The following is an 18,242-nucleotide window of genomic DNA, read 5'->3' as shown; positions in this document are numbered from 1 at the left end:
TTAAAAAAAAAAAAAAAAAGAGAGGCATTAACACTGGGGAAAAATGCCAAAGTAATTAAAAGGAATGATGAGTTTGAAGTGATGGTGATTAAGAGTAACAACGGATCTCCTGCGTGCGAGGTGCTGTTCTAGGCTGGGTAACTTCTGATTCCCCCCCCATGTCTTTGGTCTCAACTTTTTACCTGCCTGGAATGCTGCCCCTCACGGTTCCCCTGCCCCATTTCCTCTTTTCTGTGTAAATCCACCATGCCTTCCAAGAGCTAACTGGAGGTCTTAACTTTTTTTTTTTAATGTTTGAGAGAGAGAGAGAGAGAGAGAGAGAGAGAGAGAGAAGAGAGTGGGGGAGGGGCGGGGAGAGAGAGAGAGAGAGAGAGAGAGAGAGAGAGAGAGTCCCAAGCAGGCTCTGTACTGACAGCATAGCACAGAGCCTGATGTGGGGCTCGAACCCAAAAACCATGAGATCATGACATGAGCCGAAATCAAAGTCGGACGCTTAACCAACTGAACCACTCAGACACCCCATGAAGCTCTAACTTTCGTAAAGAAGGCTTATCTAATTGCTTTACCTTCAATTTAAAAATTAATAGTCAGTGTTACCCAAGTCACTTTGTAATATTTGATCCTTGCATTTCCATATGTATGTATTTAAACTTGGCTTTGAGCTCCTCATGGACTGTGCTCTTGTCTAAATGTTCATTTCAATATTTTGTTCTGTCTTTTACCATGGGCACTCAATAATTAGACGTGATCAGTACACATCTCCATAAAAGACTATTTCTTGTTGGATACGTTGATGTAATTTTTCCCCTTGAAATGAATCCACCTGATCAAATTCCAGTCATTGTAATATGTTAATGTTTTCTTGTGATTTGTTCTTTGTTGTTTTTTTTTCTTTTAATTGATAAAATGGACATGCTCTTTGTTTCTTAATTTACATAGTCTGTTTGACCAATGCTGTATTGGTTTTCCCTCTGAAGCCTTCTTAGCATTTTGTCTGTGTTCTTGTGGCCTCCACTCTACTTTCCGTGGTGGGTATTTGTGAACCTTCTTTGTGTTTTGAATAACTGAAGATACTTACAAAGATCCCCTTTCGTGACCACCATCTGCAAGGCTCTGCCTGAGGCACAGAGGAAACAGGGAAACGTCATTCTTTTTGTTGGCAAAGAACTCACCTTATTCTGGGACCTAGTCAGGGAAACGAGTACTCCTAACTGTGGAATCCCAGAGAAGGGTTCTCTCCAAGTGCGTTCTGAGGAGGAGCTGTCTCACCTGGGTTTTTGCATGTGGTCACATTTAGGGCAAGTATGGTAGCCATCCAAGTGGTTTTTTACCTACTTAAAATGCCTAACCCCATATAGAGTTGTTTCTTAACAAACATTTTATATTCAAATTTTATTTATTTCAGTAAGAATATCCTCTGGTTTCAACTTTTTTGAAAATGTAGTGAAATACACATAACAGAGTTTACCACTGTAACCATTAAGCACGGTTAAAAATGACCGTTCAGTGACATTAAATACATTCACGTTGTTGTGCAGCCATTAACATCGTCCATGTTCAGAGCTATTTTCATCTTGCAAAACTGGAACTCTGTACCTATTAAGCAATCACTGCCCATTCCTCCTCCCCCGGCCCCTGCCCCCCACCATTCTGCTTTCTGTCTGTATGAATTTGCCCTGAGTACATTATATTAAGTGGAAACCTACAGTATTTGTTCTTTTGTGACCAGCTTATTTCACAGAACATAATGTCCTCCAGGTGTGGCCCTGTTACAGCATGCATTGGAATCTCTTTCCTTCTTATGAGTGAATAATTCCTCTGTATGTCTACACTGCATTCTGTTTTCCATTCATCTGGTGGGAGATGGTTGGCTTGTTTTCACCTTTCAGCTATTGCAGATAATGCTGCTCTACACGTGGGTAGATTGTCTCCGCTTTTGAATAGGGTTGTGCGCTCATATTAAACCTTTAGATCTGACACGTTCCCCTTTTCCTGCCCCTGCTAGATAATGTGTGTTTTCAAATTACTTGTGATTTGACTTTCTTGACACTGTGTACTTGTGAGAATAGATGTCCCGGGGAATACTGCTGATTGAGTTGGAGAAATTAATTAGTGTGCTGAATTTAGACTTGTTTTTTTCTCTTCTTTTCACTCCTAGGGTTTGCAGTGACAGCGCAGGTGGACGAGCATCAGCATCTCAGCCGAATATTTATAAGTGACGTTCTCCCTGACGGCTTGGCATATGGAGAAGGTCCGCATGGCACGCGGTGTCTCTGTTCTCTCTTAATTCAAAACTATGGAATGCAGTCTGCCTAGGGAAATTTTCTTCTTACAGTTCTGTCAGAAAATGGTTTGTTCTAGAATTAAAAATAAAGTAAACTTAATAGTTTAATTGAAAAAGCATATGCGTAGGGCACCTGGGTGACTTAGTCAGTTGAGCGTCCAACATTGACTCGGGTCACGATCTCATGGTTTGTGAGTTCGAGCCCTGCATCAGGCTCGCTGCTGTCAGCACAGAGCCCACTTCAGATCTTCTGTTCCCCCCTCTCTCTGCCCCTCCTCCGCTCACACTGTCACATTCGAAAGTGAATAAAACATTTTTAAAAATTAAAAAGAAAATGCATATGCATATGTATGTGCATCGAGTATTTGTGTGTGTGGGGTGTGTTTTGAAAGAGACTACGTACACATACAGAGACAACATATATATGTATACACATACACACACACATGCACACACGCACACACACAGACACATGCATGTGTACAGACAGTTGGAGAAAGAAAGTGGAAGAAAACAAGTGTTATTCCACAGGGCATTTAACATCAGGTAGAGGAACAAAGAGCTTTCGTGGCTGGCTCGTTCGGTAGAGCATGCAACTCTTCATCTTGGGGTTGTGAGTTCAAACGCCACATTCGGTGTAAAGCTTACTTAACCCCTGCCCCCAGAAAACCCCAAACTGTTCCACCTCCTCCTTTTTTTTTTTTTAATGTTTGTTTATTTTTGAGAAGGGAGGGTGGAGGGGCAGAGAGAGGGGAGGAGAGACAGAATCCCAAGTAGGCTCCGTGCTGTCATTGCAGAGCCCAATGCGGGGCTCGAACTCACAAATCACGAGATCATGACCTGAGCCGAGGTGACGCTTAACTGACTGAGCCACCCAGGCGCCCCCACAAAACCGTTCCTTCCAACCCCAGTCTTGAGTGGGCTGAAATCTGTTATCAGTAGCATCCACATGCTGTACTCTTCAGCACTTTGTTTGAAGACCTCAGCGGAACGGTCCCTACGGACACATGGCTTGAGCTCGTAGCCGTCCTCCTCCTTCACGTTAAAATATCTCTTCCAGTCATCTCTTTTTTTTCTCCCTCTGTTTCCTCTTGCTTGTTCTCAGGGTTGAGAAAGGGCAACGAAATCATGACCTTAAATGGGGAAGCTGTGTCTGATCTGGACCTTAAGCAGATGGAGACCCTGTTTTCTGAGAAGAGCGTGGGGCTCACTCTCATCGCCCGGCCGCCAGACACAAAAGGAAACTTGTGTTCTTCCCGGTCAGACAGCGACTTGTTCTCAAAGGACCAGAAGAGTCTGCTGCCCCCTCCAAACCAGTCCCAGCTTCTGGAGGAATTCCTGAATAACTTTAAAAAGAATACAACCAATGGTAAGGCTCTGTTCCTCTCCCTTCTTCATTGCTGCTGTCAACAGTTGATATTTTGAAGCTGTAATTTTGCTTGCAAACTTAGGTTATTTAGGCTGTTCGAAGAGTGTTTTGTCACTTGTTAGGGGGGCACAGATGCCAACCAAGTAGATTTAATAAAAATTCCATGCATTGTAGAAATTGGAACACTTTCACGAAAAAGAAAATAAATTTCTGCACAAAATAATATTCTTTAAAATCGCAGACTCTTTAAAAATCACCCACAGTGTTTTGTATTGTAATTGCTCTGTGATTGCAGATAAACAAAAGCCAACATAAATGCCAAAGTTGATTTTCCATTCAGTCGACTCTAAGGCAAAAACATTCTGCAGCAATCTCTTAGGTTCTTAGAAGAGTTGATACAATTTAATTCTCTGTCTCTTTTGTTAAGTACTGTTTTCTCAGTAAACTGCAAACTTTTTTTTTTTTAAAGGTTAAATTTTTTTTTAATGTTTACTTTTGAGAGAGAGAGAGCGAGCCTGAGCAGGGGAAGGGCAGAGAGAGAGGGAGACACAGAATCTGAAGCACAGAATCCGAGCTGTCGGCACATAGCCTGATGCGGGGCTCGAACCCACGAACAGCGAGATCGTGACCTAAGTGGAAGTCAGACGCTTAACTGACTGAGCCACCCAGGTGCCCCTAAACTGCAAACTTTTAATGTAGGCCATAAATTTTAAAATTTTGCCAACGCAGGGTGCCTGGGTGGCGCAGTCGGTTAAGCGTCCGACTTCAGCCAGGTCACGATCTCGCGGTCCGTGAGTTCGAGCCCCGCGTCGGGCTCTGGCCTGATGGCTCAGAGCCTGGAGCCTGTTTCCGATTCTGTGTCTCCCTCTCTCTCTGCCCCTCCCCCATTCATGCTATGTCTCTCTCTGTCCCAAAAATAAATAAACGTTGAAAAAAAAAATTAAAAAAAAAAAATTAAAATTTTGCCAACGCTTAAAAATGAAAAGCTGTATGCCAGCTTATTTTTCTAAAGGTAAAATTTCCATATGAGGAATTAATCTGAAGGTGTGGATTTCTGAGCTTATTATTCATGCGTACTTCATGTGTTGCAGGCAAGGAAGTCAGAGGCTCCAGCTAATACTGAAAACCTGTAGTTTCCCTTTGTATTCCTGGGGGAAGCTGGTCAAGCCCCCACACAAGACTGAGCATAGGGTCTTTATTGTTATGTGCACACAAGGGAGTTTTTATTCTTAATTGCGGTGATAACAGATTTCCGACTGACATCTCTGCATGATTACCAGAAATGAATGAAAAACACAAAAAGAGGAGTTGTTCAGATTTAATTATAAAGCAAGTTTATTAGGTCATTTTTGGAACTAAAAAAATCAGATGTAAGATTTGTGATTCAATAAGGTGTCGAGTGCTTTCTCCTCCTCTCTTGGGACTGTACTCCAATTTAAAATGCCATTAAATTGACTCTTGGCATACAAAAACGGGTGTCATAAAGCAAAAATCATGATGGAACTAATTAATTACTTGGTTATATTAGGGCCATCACTCAGTGACCCTGGGCTCTGTTACAGGCCTGAGTGTTCCGTATAACACATGCCTATGTCCGTTCATTGGATTCATTATTCTTAAGGGATACGTTCACTGCCTGTTATATCTCTATGTATTTTATCATAATAAGAAATCATTGCAGAGTCTGTAGCACTTTTGGTACTGTAAGAATAAATTTCTGTAGAAAGCAGCGAAAGTGGCAAATTTACCTATTTTTTTTAAAATAGTAACGATCAAGCAGGTCAGCTAAACTTATTTATTACCCCATTTGTTTGTTTTGTGCAGAAACAGTACAAAGAGGTCCTAGGTCAGAAAGCTGTTGTATTATTTATCCCAGGGAGCCATTCTAATGCTCGAAGCCTTTCTAACTTCCCTAAGGGATACCGATGCCTGTGTATACACGTGGCTCAGCTGGTCAGACTGGTCGTGCTTTTCCACAGCTGGTCTTCTTCCAGGTCCCTCCACAGCCACAGTACATCCATCTGCTCGTCCGTCCCAAGACGGTGCTCTCCTGCCATCCGGGGAGAGCCCCCTGACCCCTCCCTGGCTTCCTGGGAGACCATGTGCCCAGCGGGGCTGAATCGTTCTCCCCAGGATCCCGCCACCACCCTGTGCCTGGGGTTTTGCTGTCTCTGTCCCTTACTGTTCCACAATAACGTGTTTATGTTGGAAACAGAACAGCCATAATGGGCTGCTACCCCAAACACTTGGCAAATTTATTTGCTTTCTTCATTTTCTTCTTTTTTTTTTTTAAGTCTATTTATTTTGAGAGAGTCAGTGTGAGTGGGGAGGGGCAGAAAGAGAGGGAGAGAGAGAATCCCAAGCAGGCTCCGTGCTGCCAGGGCAGAGCCCTGTGTGGGGCTGGAACTCACGAAACCGAGAGATGATCTGAGCTGAAGCCAAGAGTTGGACGCTTCACCAACTGAGCCACCCAGGCGCCCCTATTTACTTTTTTGAAGTAGTTGTGTAGCTTATAAAGAAAGAAGATGCCTGTGAGTGAGCATCTCAAAAGGAAATCTGTGTGTGTTTAAGGATGGGGAAAGAGAAACTAAGGGGTAGTGCGGGGTGGGGAATTGGAAGAGGAAAAGACTGAGTCCCTCATTTGTGCACCGTATCACGGTTATACTCGGGAGCCTGCGTTTGTGAAGTGGGAGGTGGGATGGCGTGGTGGCAGGCACGCAGCCTCTGAGTCAGACCTGGATTCGAGTCCTGGCTGCGCTTGCCGGTTGTGCGACCGTGGGCGCAGGTGGGTAGCCAGATGCGCTGGCTTCCTTCCCCACCGTGGGGACAGTCCTGAGGTGCGGGTCAGTTCCTCAGGTGGTCCCTGAGGAATTGAGCCCCACTTGCATGTAGCAACCTCATTTGCACACCTTTTATGGGATTTCTCCCCTTTGGTCTCACCTTCCCTGTTCCCTCACTTGGGCCTCTTGGGATCACCTTCCAAATGAACTTGTAAACCCCTGCCCTTGGCTTGGACTCTGCTTCTGGGGGAGCCCGTACTGAAGACATTGAACCTTGATTTATCATCTGGAAGACGAGCTTTCACCCCTCAGCCGGATGGGTCACCATGAGGGAGTCCACATCTGTGTGTGTCCAGCCCGGCTCCTTACGTGGCAGGAATTCCAAACATGGAGTCTCCTCTTCCGTCTCCTATGTAGCTTCGTGTTTTATTCAAAATTACCCTAGGGGCGCCTGGGTGGCTCAGTCGGTTAAGCGTCCGACTTTAGCTCAGGTCACAATCTTGCGGTCCGTGAGTTCGAGCCCCGCATCGGGCTCTGGGCTGATGGCTCAGAGCCTGGAGCCTGCTTCCGATTCTGTGTCTCCCTCTCTCTCTGCCCCTCCCCCATTCATGCTCTGTCTCTCTCTGTCTCAAAAATAAATAAACGTTAAAAAAAAAATAAATAAAATTACCCTGTTCTCCTTTGGCCATCGAATTAGAAAAAGGTAGTCCCATTTGCTTGCTAAAAAAAAAAAAATTAAAAATTACACAAAGGAAACAACTTAAATGACTTTGATAAGCAATTTTTCATACAATTTTGAGTTATAGTTAGGAGTGGGCATCTCAGAGTCTGCCTTTCCCCCAGTTTCATGTTCCCTTGGCATTACCCGAAGGCATCCCAATACTTGAAAAGAAGGAAGATTTTCCCATTTTGTTTTCCTCTACCTGTTAATTGAAAGAAAGAAACAAACAAAAAATCCAAAAAAAAAAAACACCCCAAAAACCCAGCTGGTGCTCTGGAAGGGAAGGCCTGTCTTTGTTGTTGTTGTTTAGAAACGTAAGAAAATCAGAAGATAGAAGAAGTTGTTGAGCTGTTGTTTTGGTCCTATCTGGACTCTCCGTGAGGAATGTTTACTGACCCCATATTGGGTGTTCAAAATGTGTGAGGCCCTGGGGACAAGCCACATTGAGTTTAGGGCTTTTGGTCTACTTTTGGTTTGGTTAGGTATCCAGAAATTTATCTTGTTTAGCTTTCGTCTCTTGATCAGGTTAGAGCAAACAAAACAAAACCCTTTATTCTTTTTTTTTTTTTTTAATTTTTTTTTTTCAACGTTTTATTTATTTTTGGGACAGAGAGAGACAGAGCATGAACGGGGGAGGGGCAGAGAGAGAGGGAGACACAGAATCGGAAGCAGGCTCCAGGCTCTGAGCCATCAGCCCAGAGCCTGTCACGGGGCTCGAACTCACGGACCGCGAGATCGTGACCTGGCTGAAGTCGGACGCTTAACCGACTGCACCACCCAGGCGCCCCCAAAACCCTTTATTCTTTACATACCTGACTGAAGAAAAGTGCTGGCCACAGTAGCAGATCCTGAGGAGCCAGGGCCGTGACTGTAGCTCGCTGTTCGGCATCTCTGCTTTTCTAGAAAAGAAGCATCCTACTGGTATTTAGGACTCATTGGTATGTATGATGGTGAGGAAAATGGTTCCCAGGCTTTGTGATGCTTAAGGCTCAGCCTGATGAACTTGAAATGCACATTCCTGGGTCTGGCCGTCAGCTTCCTTCAGAAGTCTGGGGTAGCATGAACTTCCTTGTTAAGTGGGCTCATTCACGCTGCCCTGGGGCCATTACTCTAAAGGAGGCAGGTCTCTACCTGAGAGGTGGGACCTACCTTTTCTTGAACCCTTATGTGCCAAGGGTTTGGGGATGAAATGAGACAATCTGTGTGAAGTTCTCAGGAAATGACAACTGCTGTGTTTGTGTGGTGTTCTCTCAGTGAGGGTTATACTCCCCAAACCACCACCACTGTCCTAGGTGGCTCAGGATGCGGCAAGTTGACTTGTTAACTCGAGTGTTCCGCAGCCCACTCTCAGGAGACACTGGCCCGTTCAGCCAGCTGAGTACACCGAGAAGCGAAGAACTTCGCAGGGTCACTGGCTTGGCTGTGATCTTCCTGTGATCCTCTGTGCAGAGTGGAGTAGATAGCAACGTGTCGAGAATTGATGAGCATTCAGTATTAAGTTCCTTGGTTTCCTTAGAATGGATGGCCATTTGATCCCTGCTTTTAAGGGTTTGAATTTCTGTTCGGCTTACCCACCGTGGAAAGAGAGGAAATGTATATATAGGCTGTGTTTGACTTTGAGCAGAAAAGTCCTCTGTAAAGACTTATTACAGAGAGGTTAATTTTGCCACCGGAATCCCCCAAAGAGGCTGGTGTTAGTTTTGAGCCAACAAGGCCGCCATTGAGTGAGTTGGGTGTGCAAGCCCTCATCACACCAGGTTCCTGTTAATGCCATTTTTGTGGTTTATATGGAAAATCCTTTTCTGGGGTATACCATCTTTTGAGAAATTCCAACAGCTTTTAAGAGAGTCTCCTTGGGCATAGAGTTCCTGAAGAAAGTCTTTCTGTCAACACCAAGCTTGTTGTGGCATTAACGTAGTCTCTGTCCATAAACAGCGATTAACACTGTGCTGTGAAGGTCCGGGTATATTTGACAGGAGCCAAATAGAGACCTGTGTTCCTGCTCCCGCTTTGACAATATCAGCCCAGCAGTGCTTACCCAATGATGAAGGTAGTTGAAGCCTAAGGTTCTTTTTTTTTAATTCCTCACCCAGCTTTGAATCAGTCTCTTTCTAAAATTGATGTATGAGTCGTGTAGGTCACACTACCAGAAGCCACTTAGATGCAAATTTGCTCTTTGGAAGGAATTGCTCCTGGGACTGAGCGTGCCCCTTCTACAGCTTTCCACCAGCGGAGGAATTCCAGAGCCAGCTCTGATGTGGCAAACTCACTAATTTCCTGTTTATGAGGATGGGGGCGCTTGGGCTTCCATAGCCTGGTATAGGATGACGAACGGCGCTTAGCCCAGGGATTGCTCTGTTTGTGCGTGAAACTGCTGTTACTGAGTCTGACTGGCTGACACCCCAGATCCCCAGATGTAAAAGCATATGAGTTCCTAAAGGTGTCTGGTGCATTAAAATTTGGTTTAAAAAAATGAGTGAGAAATATACCACTTTTACCAGGACACAGAGAACTTTGGTGTCAGAAATCTTTGTTCCTTATAATGGTGCCAAAGGTCGTTTTCCGTTTCATCAGTGGAAGTGAGCATGTGGATTTCCGAGCAGAGGAGGGAACTGTGGTCCCTAGATACTAATTCTTGTATAAAACAGTGTTGTAGGGGAATATGGTCCCCTTTTTCTCTTTCTTCGTCCTCCATTCACTTGTTTATTTAACAACTAGACAACGCTCTGCTAAATGTTGCAGGTACATAAAGATGAATTAGTCATTATTTTCTATCCTCAAGAAGCTTATAGTTGAGTGGGAAAAGTAAAACACTTGTGAATAATAATTCACTGTTTAAGAAAAGAAAATTTTCGGGGCGCCTGGGTGGCTCAGTCGGTTAAGCGTCCGACTTCAGCTCAGGTCACGATCTCACGGTCTGTGAGTTCGAGCCCCGCGTCGGGCTCTGGGCCAATGGCTCAGAGCCTGGAGCCTGCTTCCGAATCTGTGTCTCCCTCTCTCTGCCCCTCCCCCATTCCTGCTCTGTCTCTCTCTGCCCCGAAAATAAAAATAAACGTTAAAAAAAAAAATTAAAAAAAAAAATTTTCAATAAAGAGTTAGGAGTTCAGCTCAAGTAGAATTCTCACTGATGTTTTTGTTTCTTTTGAGCAAAGAGTCCAAAACAGAGGCATGCAAAATTGGAGAAAGCTTAGCATTTGCTTTGAGCACTGCCGATGGACAGTTACCAATTGGGAGGTGTGTGGTGTGGGGTCCCGGGGACATTTCACGTACAGCATGCAACCTGGGACCCAGACCGCATGTGGAGGTCACCTCGCCGGTGTGTGAGCACGAAATAAAATTGGAAAGTCTTTTGGGGATTGTAGAAAACCCTAAATTTCAGGAATTTATAGCATGTCATGGCCTGTGTCTGAAAAACCTGGTGACTATTGCATTAATTACCCCTGCCTTGTATAAAATGCAGAGGATTTGTCTGGTCACTTTATGACCACTAATGCACAGCTTGAAACGTTTCTGGGTAGATACTCTGCCCCTTGCATATCTGCTTTATTATTCCATGACTATGGTGTCATTCCTTTGGGTCTTAAAGTATTGTTTTTAACGACCACAAGCCCCTTGCAAAATAAATACTCAAATGAATGTTTTTTGGGGGGAGAGAGGGAAAGAATGAATAAATGAATTACCATAGGTGTCCTATAGAACCACGGTGTGCCTCAGTACATGAAGCCGTGGCCAGGAATGGTATGGTCCTCACAGGTGTAGTTAGGGGAGTGGCGGGAGGAACCATGCTCTGCTGGCTTGTGGTAGGGAGGGCGCTGGTTAGGAGATGCCCTGCAGCATGGAGGATGAGGCCATCTCGGGACTGAGGGAGAAGCTGGTAAGTGAAGTTTGCCAGCATTGTGAGTCAAAAACCAGTCCTAGGTTATCTCTGCTGACCTTAAATACAAATTCCTTTCTCAGGTAAAAATTGACAGAATTTCTCTAAAGAACACTGTATGAAATTTCTGTGGGATGTGTCACTTTTAATAGGCATTTGAGAGTTTGGGATGACTGGATCAAATATAGTCTCTGTGCATGTGCAGTGAGCCGGGGTGCTATGCAGTAGTACTTCTGGGAAGCCGTTAGGTGGTGTTGGAAGGAGGAAATGCTATAGCGTGTTACGTAAAAGAAGAAAAAGATCTGACTGTTCCTGTGGATATGATGACTGCTGACGGCTAGACGATGCCTGACTGCATTTCTGTGTTTGCGCTTTGTGTTGTGTTTAAAGATGAATTGTGTTCCTGACCTTCTTCTTCCTTGTGCAGGAATTGAGACCATCTGGAAGGACCATGTAGGGATATCTCCTTTTTAGTTTTCACTTTTGGAGACAGCTATATTGTGACTGTATGTCTAATTGTTCGGATTGGTAATACACGTGCCTTGTACGAAATTCCAGCAGTATGAAGGGTTACACAGTCCGAGATGTGTAGGGAAGTGGTTAAGAGCATGGACACCAGGCAGATGACCTGGGTTCAGTCTTGGTTCCAGGGTTGCCCCCTTACCAGCTGTGTGATCTTGGTTGGACAAGCCACTTAATTGGTCTGTGCTTAGTTTTTGCAACTGTAATACAGTCTAGGATCTTTATGGGATTCATGAGCTAATTTTTGGAAAGAACTAGATTGTGCCTGGCACATAGTGAAGGCCACATAAGTGTTTGTTAACTAAATAACATAGATGAATTTCTCCCACTCTGTCCTTAGTCACCCATTTTGTCTCCCAGAGGTAACCGTTGGTCTTAGTTTCTTTCTCATTCTGGTCTGGAGACGCTTAAATGTTGGGGGATATGGTGGGGTATTTTTCTGCTCTGTTTTATTACATTATCTTCGTACACGGCTATGTGAATATAGCAAAAGAAGTTACATGGCAAAAGAAACTTCAAAGATGTGATTAAATTAAGGATCATGAGATGGGGACATTATCCTGGATTATACGCACGGGCCCAGTGAAAGAGAGAGGCTGGAGAGTCAGAATTGGAGATGTGAGGACATAAGCAGATTAGAGTGATGTGGGCCTGGGAGCCAAGTAATGCATGCAGCTTCTCGAATTAGCAGAGGCATGGGAACAGATTCTCCCTTAGAGCCTCCAGATGGAATGCAGCCCAGCTGCCCGTTTTAGTCTTCTGACCACCAGAACTGTGAGATAATAAATTTGAGTTAAAGTGTCAAGCACTGTGTTTGATGGAACAGGTACAAAAATAAAGAACCACAGTCCTACTGAGGCTGCTACAGTGGGGGAGGAGCGGATGTGCCGACAGACCACAATCACAATCCGCCATAGTAATAGCTGTAGTCCTGCAGCTCCTAAACTTGTTGGTCTCCAGGTCCTCAACTCTAGAAAATTGTCAAGGACCCCAAGGAGCTATTGTTATGCAGATTTTATCTATCAATGTTTATTATGTTAGACATTTAAAAAAATAGTTATTAAAATTTATTTTAAAGTAAGAATAATGAATCTAGTTCACATTAACATGATGAGCATATTTTTAGTGAACTGGCCTCCAAACCAAAAAAAAAAAAAAGATCAGAAGAATAGTTTTGTTTTACATTTTTGCAGTCTCTTCAATGGGTGTCCTACTAGAAGACAGCTGGCTTTTAGGTCAGCTTCTGTGTTTCAGCCTATTGCAGTGTTTGTTTTCATGAAAGCGATATGAAGAAAATTCAGTCCCACACAGATACATAGTTGCAAAAGAGGTATTTTAATAATCTTTCAGATAATTGTGGATATCCTTCTTTAATATTACACCAAAACTCAACAAGTGGTAATTCCTTCAAAGTGAGTTGCAATGTGGGGTCTGAAACATAAATGGTGGACTTTTCTACTTGCTCCTATTAAAATCCATTGGCTTTACACTTTGAATGGATCTTTTAACCATGTGATTTTGTAACATGCAGTAGCTACTTGGAAAATATTAGGTTGCTAGGTTATTTAGGTCTTTCAAATATGGACATTTCAGGGGCGCCTGGGTGGCGCAGTCGGTTAAGCGTCCGACTTCAGCCAGGTCACGATCTCGCGGTCCGTGAGTCCGAGCCCCACGTCAGGCTCTGGGCTGATGGCTCAGAGCCTGGAGCCTGTTTCCGATTCTGTGTCTCCCTCTCTCTCTGTCCCTCCCCCGTTCATGCTCTGTCTCTCTCTGTCCCAAAAATAAATAAACGTTTAAAAAAAAAATATGGACATTTCACTGTACAACATTAAAATCACATTAATATCACCACCAGTTTCCTGTGGAAAAGCCTTGATGTATTGGAAAGCTATCAAGGTCACAGTGGTAAACACAAGTTCTCCCAGATTTGAAGTTTTGCTAGAAAGTTGGAGTTCTATCTATAATAGTCATGTTTTTTCTTGGAAGTGATAGACTCTTTTTTTTTCATTTTATTTATTTAAAACAATTTTTTTAATGTTTATTCATTTTTAAGAGACACAGGGTGTGAGTGGGGGATGGGCAGAGAGAGAGAGAGAGAGAGAGAGAGAGAGAGAGAGAGAGAGAGAGAGAGAATCCAAAGCAGACTCCAGGCTCTGAGCTGTCAGAATAGAGCCCGGCACAGGCTCGAACCCACAAATTGTGAGATCATGACCTGAGCCAAAGTCAGATGCTTAACCGACTGAGCCACCCAGGTGCTCCTCATTTTATTTATTTACTTATTGAGAGAGCACTTGTGTGCAGGTGGGAAAGGCGGGGCAGGGTGGGGGGGAGAGAGAGAAAGAGAGAGGGAGAGAGAGAGGGGATCTTAAGTAGACTCCATGCTCATTGTGAAACTCCACATGGGGCTCCATCTCACAACTATGAGATTATGACCTGAGCCAAAATCAGGAGTTGGACACTCAACTGACTTAGCCACTCAGGTGCCCTCACTTTGTTCATTTTAAAGAAAATATTTTGTTAGTTATTTTTTTTGAGTAAACATAGTTTTATAGAAAGCAAACAAAAAACGCAACTAGTTCAGCTTGCAGCCCAGTGGTGTGAGTGCATTTCCTTGCAACAGCCATGGCAGAGAGCCATATGGATCTTCCCAAACGTGCTCCCAAGTGTTGAGTTTTAGGAAAATCAGCCATTTTTTTCTGCTTCATTGAGGACATTTTTTGTTTGTGTATTTATGTTTGAGGCAGAGAGAGAGTGCAAGCAGGGGAGGGGCACGAACTGTGAGATCATGACCTGAACTGAAACCAGGAGTCGAACGTTTAACTGACTTAGCCATCCAGGCACCCCAGAACATTCTTAATGGACGCTGGCGTGTTCCCTGATGTAATAAGCATGGTGTAACGGCGTCAGGGGTGACCAGTACGATTGTTGCCGCTGCTCTGACGCGTGCTGTGCCACTAGAAGGTCCACCCACGACTGTCTTGTGCCGCCATTGCAGATGTCCTCAGAAAAAGGCAAATGACGGCATTTTTATGAAAATCATCTTGAACTTGCAGACCATTTGCAAGGGTCTCAGTGACCCCCAGGAGTCTACAGACTACACTCTGAGAAGGGCTGTTAGTGTACATAAGGGGCAGCGATAACTCATGTTCTAGGTTCTCAGGGCCACTTCTGAGGGAGGGTCTCACTTGTGTTAAACCTGAAGAAAGCAGTGCATTCTGGGTACAGAGAAGTGGCAGAGGGTGGGGGTCAGGGTCTGGCTGTGGCAGATGCGGGAGTCATTCACGGTTTTTGGACAGTAACGTATGAACGGGGAGGTGGAGAAGATAAGACTGGTGAAGGCCAGGTCACAAAGGGTCTTGTGTGTCAGGCAGGGAAGGCCTGGTGATGAGGATCCATGGGGAGGGGAGCACAGGTGCACTGAAGCTGCTGATGGTCCAGCTGAGAAATGATACAGGTGTGGGCCAGGCCGGGATGGGGTTGAGGAGTGGGGGGCACTGTGGTGGCGAGACAGTCCCCGGGCTTCCCTCCACTTAGGTTGGCAGGGGTCATTGTCCTTCCTCAGCACAGGGTCTTTTGTATTTTATCACTAGTAAGTCACCAGACACGTAAGAGGAGCCACTCAATAAATATTTTGCTCAATCCTAGGAATGAATGAATCAAGGATATAGGAATGACAGGACTTTAAGCTTTAAAAAATTTTTAAAAAAATGGGGCGCCTGGGTGGCTCGGTCGGTTAAGTGTCCGACTTCGGCTCAGGTCATGATTTCACGGTTCAGAGTTCGAGCCCCGCATCAGGCTCTGTGGTGACAGCTCAGGGCCTGGAGCCTGCTTGGGATTCTGTGTCTCCCTCTTTTTCTGCCCCTCCCCTGCTCGTGTTCTGTCTTTCTCTCTCTCAAAAATAAAACAAACAAAATAAAACAAAACAAAACCCTCGAAGGTCTTGCATTTCCAATACTGATTTTTCAACAAGATGCTAATACTTAACATTATATCTTAAAATGTGGCTTAAAGTGCAGAAAATACACCTCGTAGCTAAGAAGGGAATCATGGCTTTGTTCAGGAGGCCGAGTTTGTGGAGGAAAGAATTTGACTTTGAAAAAACATTTTTCCATGAAGTTGGCAAATGAACCATGATGCTTGATTTTAATTTTGATCCTGAATTCAAACACAAAAGTTGTCCATGATATGAGACTTGCCGTTTTCTACACCCCCACCGTGGTGAGTACTCCCTACTCACGAGAGTGTCCGAGGCCAAGTGGAGAAACCTGGGGTCTCTTTTTTTAGCTTTGCTTTAATTTATTCATTGAACAAATAAATTTGGTGGCTGCCTGTTCTGTGTCAGGCACTGTTTTATTTATTTATTTATTTATTTATTTATTTATTTATTTATTTATTTATTTATTATTTATTTATTTATAAATGTTTTTTTCAACGTTTTTATTTATTTTTGGGAGAGAGACAGAGCATGAACGGGGGAGGGGCAGAGAGAGAGGGAGACACAGAATCAGAAACAGACTCCAGGCTCCAAGCCATCAGCCCAGAGCCTGACGCGGGGCTCGAACTCACGGACCGCGAGATCGTGACCTGGCTGAAGTCGGACGCTCACCCGACTGCGCCACCCAGGCGCCCCAAGGCGCTGTTTTAGAAGTGCTGGAGATACAGCAGTGAACACAACAGGTAAAAACTCTTTGAGCACACGGAGCTTATATTTCAGTGTGTGGAAATGGATATAAGCAGTAAACGTAAGTAGATTATATCGTGTACGAACAGGTGATAAGTGTGATGGAAAACAAATAGATCAGGGGAGGCAGGACCAGGAGTAGAGATGGGGGCAGGTTGCAGTTGTAAATAGGGCACCAGTCGTTGTCGGTGAGACGGAGGCATTGGAACAGGCTTGGAGGTGAGGATGGAGCCTTGGGGGCATCTGGAAGCAAAGCTTTCCAGGTGGAGGAACAACCACTGGTGCCCCAGGATGGGGATGTAAGTGGCATGTTGAAGGCAAATAGCCCAGCGTCCCTGGGTAAGAGAAAGGGGACTGGGGAGGTGAGGCCCAAGAGGACATGTGAGGCAGGATCAGGGAGGACTTGCCCAGTTCAGAGTCTGAAGAATAGGAGGGGCTGTCCATGTTTTGAGCAGACACGTGACATCATCTGACCAGGATTTTAAAAGGATCACTGACTATTGAGAACAGGCTGTCTGAGGCCAAGGGTGGGTTGAGGCTCTTGTAGCGATCCAGGTGGGACATGGTGGAGCCTTTGCTCACAGTGGCGGCAGTGGAGGTACAGACAACAGAACTTGCTCAGAGATTGGGTGTGGGTGTCCAGGAAGGAGAGGAAGCAAGGGTGACTCCCAGGTTTGACCTTGAGCAACTGTTAGCGAGGAGTCGCCATCACCCAAGATGGGGAAGCTGTCGATAGAGTGGTTTTGGGGGAAGACCAGGACTTGACTTTGGAACACCTTGTGTTAAGCCTCTATGTTTATAGTGAATATTCCACCTGCTTCCAAAATGGCTTTAAAATGACTTCTACTGAAAGGTCATATATAAAATTCCACAAAATTCATCAAAACTAGCAACATAAGGGGAAGGGGGGAGGAGATTTGAATGACATCTTGCCTACTTTAAAGGTTTTCAGGCATAGTATAGGGGCAAAAACATGTTCCTTTATAAGAGAAAACGATGAAGTTTGAAACAGTGCAGCAAATTCTTTTCCTCTGACCCAGTTGGGTTGTGACTGGTTACATCTTATAAATTTATTTCTGATCCTACGGTTCTCAGCTCTGATTATCTGTTTATAAATTGTTCGTTCCCATGACATCTTTTAACACGTTAAGAGAAAATGTGACCAAGTTCACATTATCCAATTTTATGACTTGTGAGTAGCTCTGGGAAAAGTTACTTGGAAAGAAACACGAGAAATTGTTAGAAGAATTATTTTGTGTCCTTTGTGCGGAGGCCTGACCAGCCGCCCCTGGAGAGCGGGCAGACGCGGGACCACGTAGAACAGTGTGCAGAATGTTCCTTCCTCCCAAGTCTCTCAACGGGCTTCCTATAGAATCTGGAATTTCCAGGGAAGCACTGAGAAGCTTCTAAACATGGCTGTTCTCAGCTTTTTTACATTTACCTTCCCAACGCTAATTACTCCTAGATTGTCATCGGGGAATTTAATTCTGACTTTAGTGTTTCAGTTGGTAAATGACCCTGTCACACTTCTGTGAAGTGGAAGCACTTTTGCATAGTAGTGTTAGCAACGTTATTTGAATGTCTGTTGAATTGTGTCATTCAGATGTTATAGAAACGAGGGGGAAAAGGCTGAAAAATGCTGATAAGAAGCCTAGGTTTCATAAGCTTAATACCTGTGCCCCAGAAATGCCAGTCATCAGGTGTGCCCCAGCCAGGGAGCCCGTAGTGCCACACAGATGTCCTTTAATCTCCAGTAGGCCAGTATGTGTTCACTGGGGAAGCAGAAGATTAAGGTATGTGGCCGGTGACTATGAACAGACATGTTATAATTTGTTAAGATCTCTGGGAATACAAGTCTTCACAGAACCCACAAACTCAGTCTTCACGCTTTTGGGATTGTGTTCTGTGAGAAGTAGGGGGCTGCCCACACGTCACCTTGGGGGATTGCGGACTCTTCCTCTTTTGAACTTGGTATTTCCAATATGGCAGTTATGACTTACTGCCTTGCAGT

General features: G+C 44.5%; 1 protein-coding gene across 8 annotated transcripts in view; it reads left to right on the top strand.

Moving 5' to 3' along the window:
- Positions 1–18,242, top strand: part of TIAM2 (TIAM Rac1 associated GEF 2) — a 224,362-nt gene that overhangs the window by 155,581 nt on the left and 50,539 nt on the right. For 7 of the 8 annotated variants that reach the window (XM_040448800.1, XM_040448806.1, XM_040448799.1 and 4 more), the window contains 2 exons: positions 2,159–2,251; positions 3,390–3,653. In XM_040448800.1, coding sequence (XP_040304734.1) covers positions 2,159–2,251; positions 3,390–3,653 — 357 coding nt within the window. Of the gene's footprint in view, positions 1–2,158; positions 2,252–3,389; positions 3,654–18,242 lie in introns of those variants that run through there. The other variant, XM_040448807.1, reaches the window with a different exon arrangement.

This window comes from Herpailurus yagouaroundi, unplaced genomic scaffold (assembly GCF_014898765.1).
Source record: "Herpailurus yagouaroundi ecotype Mexico unplaced genomic scaffold, PumYag 198, whole genome shotgun sequence".
Classification (NCBI taxonomy): Eukaryota; Metazoa; Chordata; class Mammalia; order Carnivora; family Felidae; genus Herpailurus; species Herpailurus yagouaroundi.
Note: the sequence above shows the minus strand (reverse complement) of the source record. Positions and strands in the feature narration are given on the sequence as shown.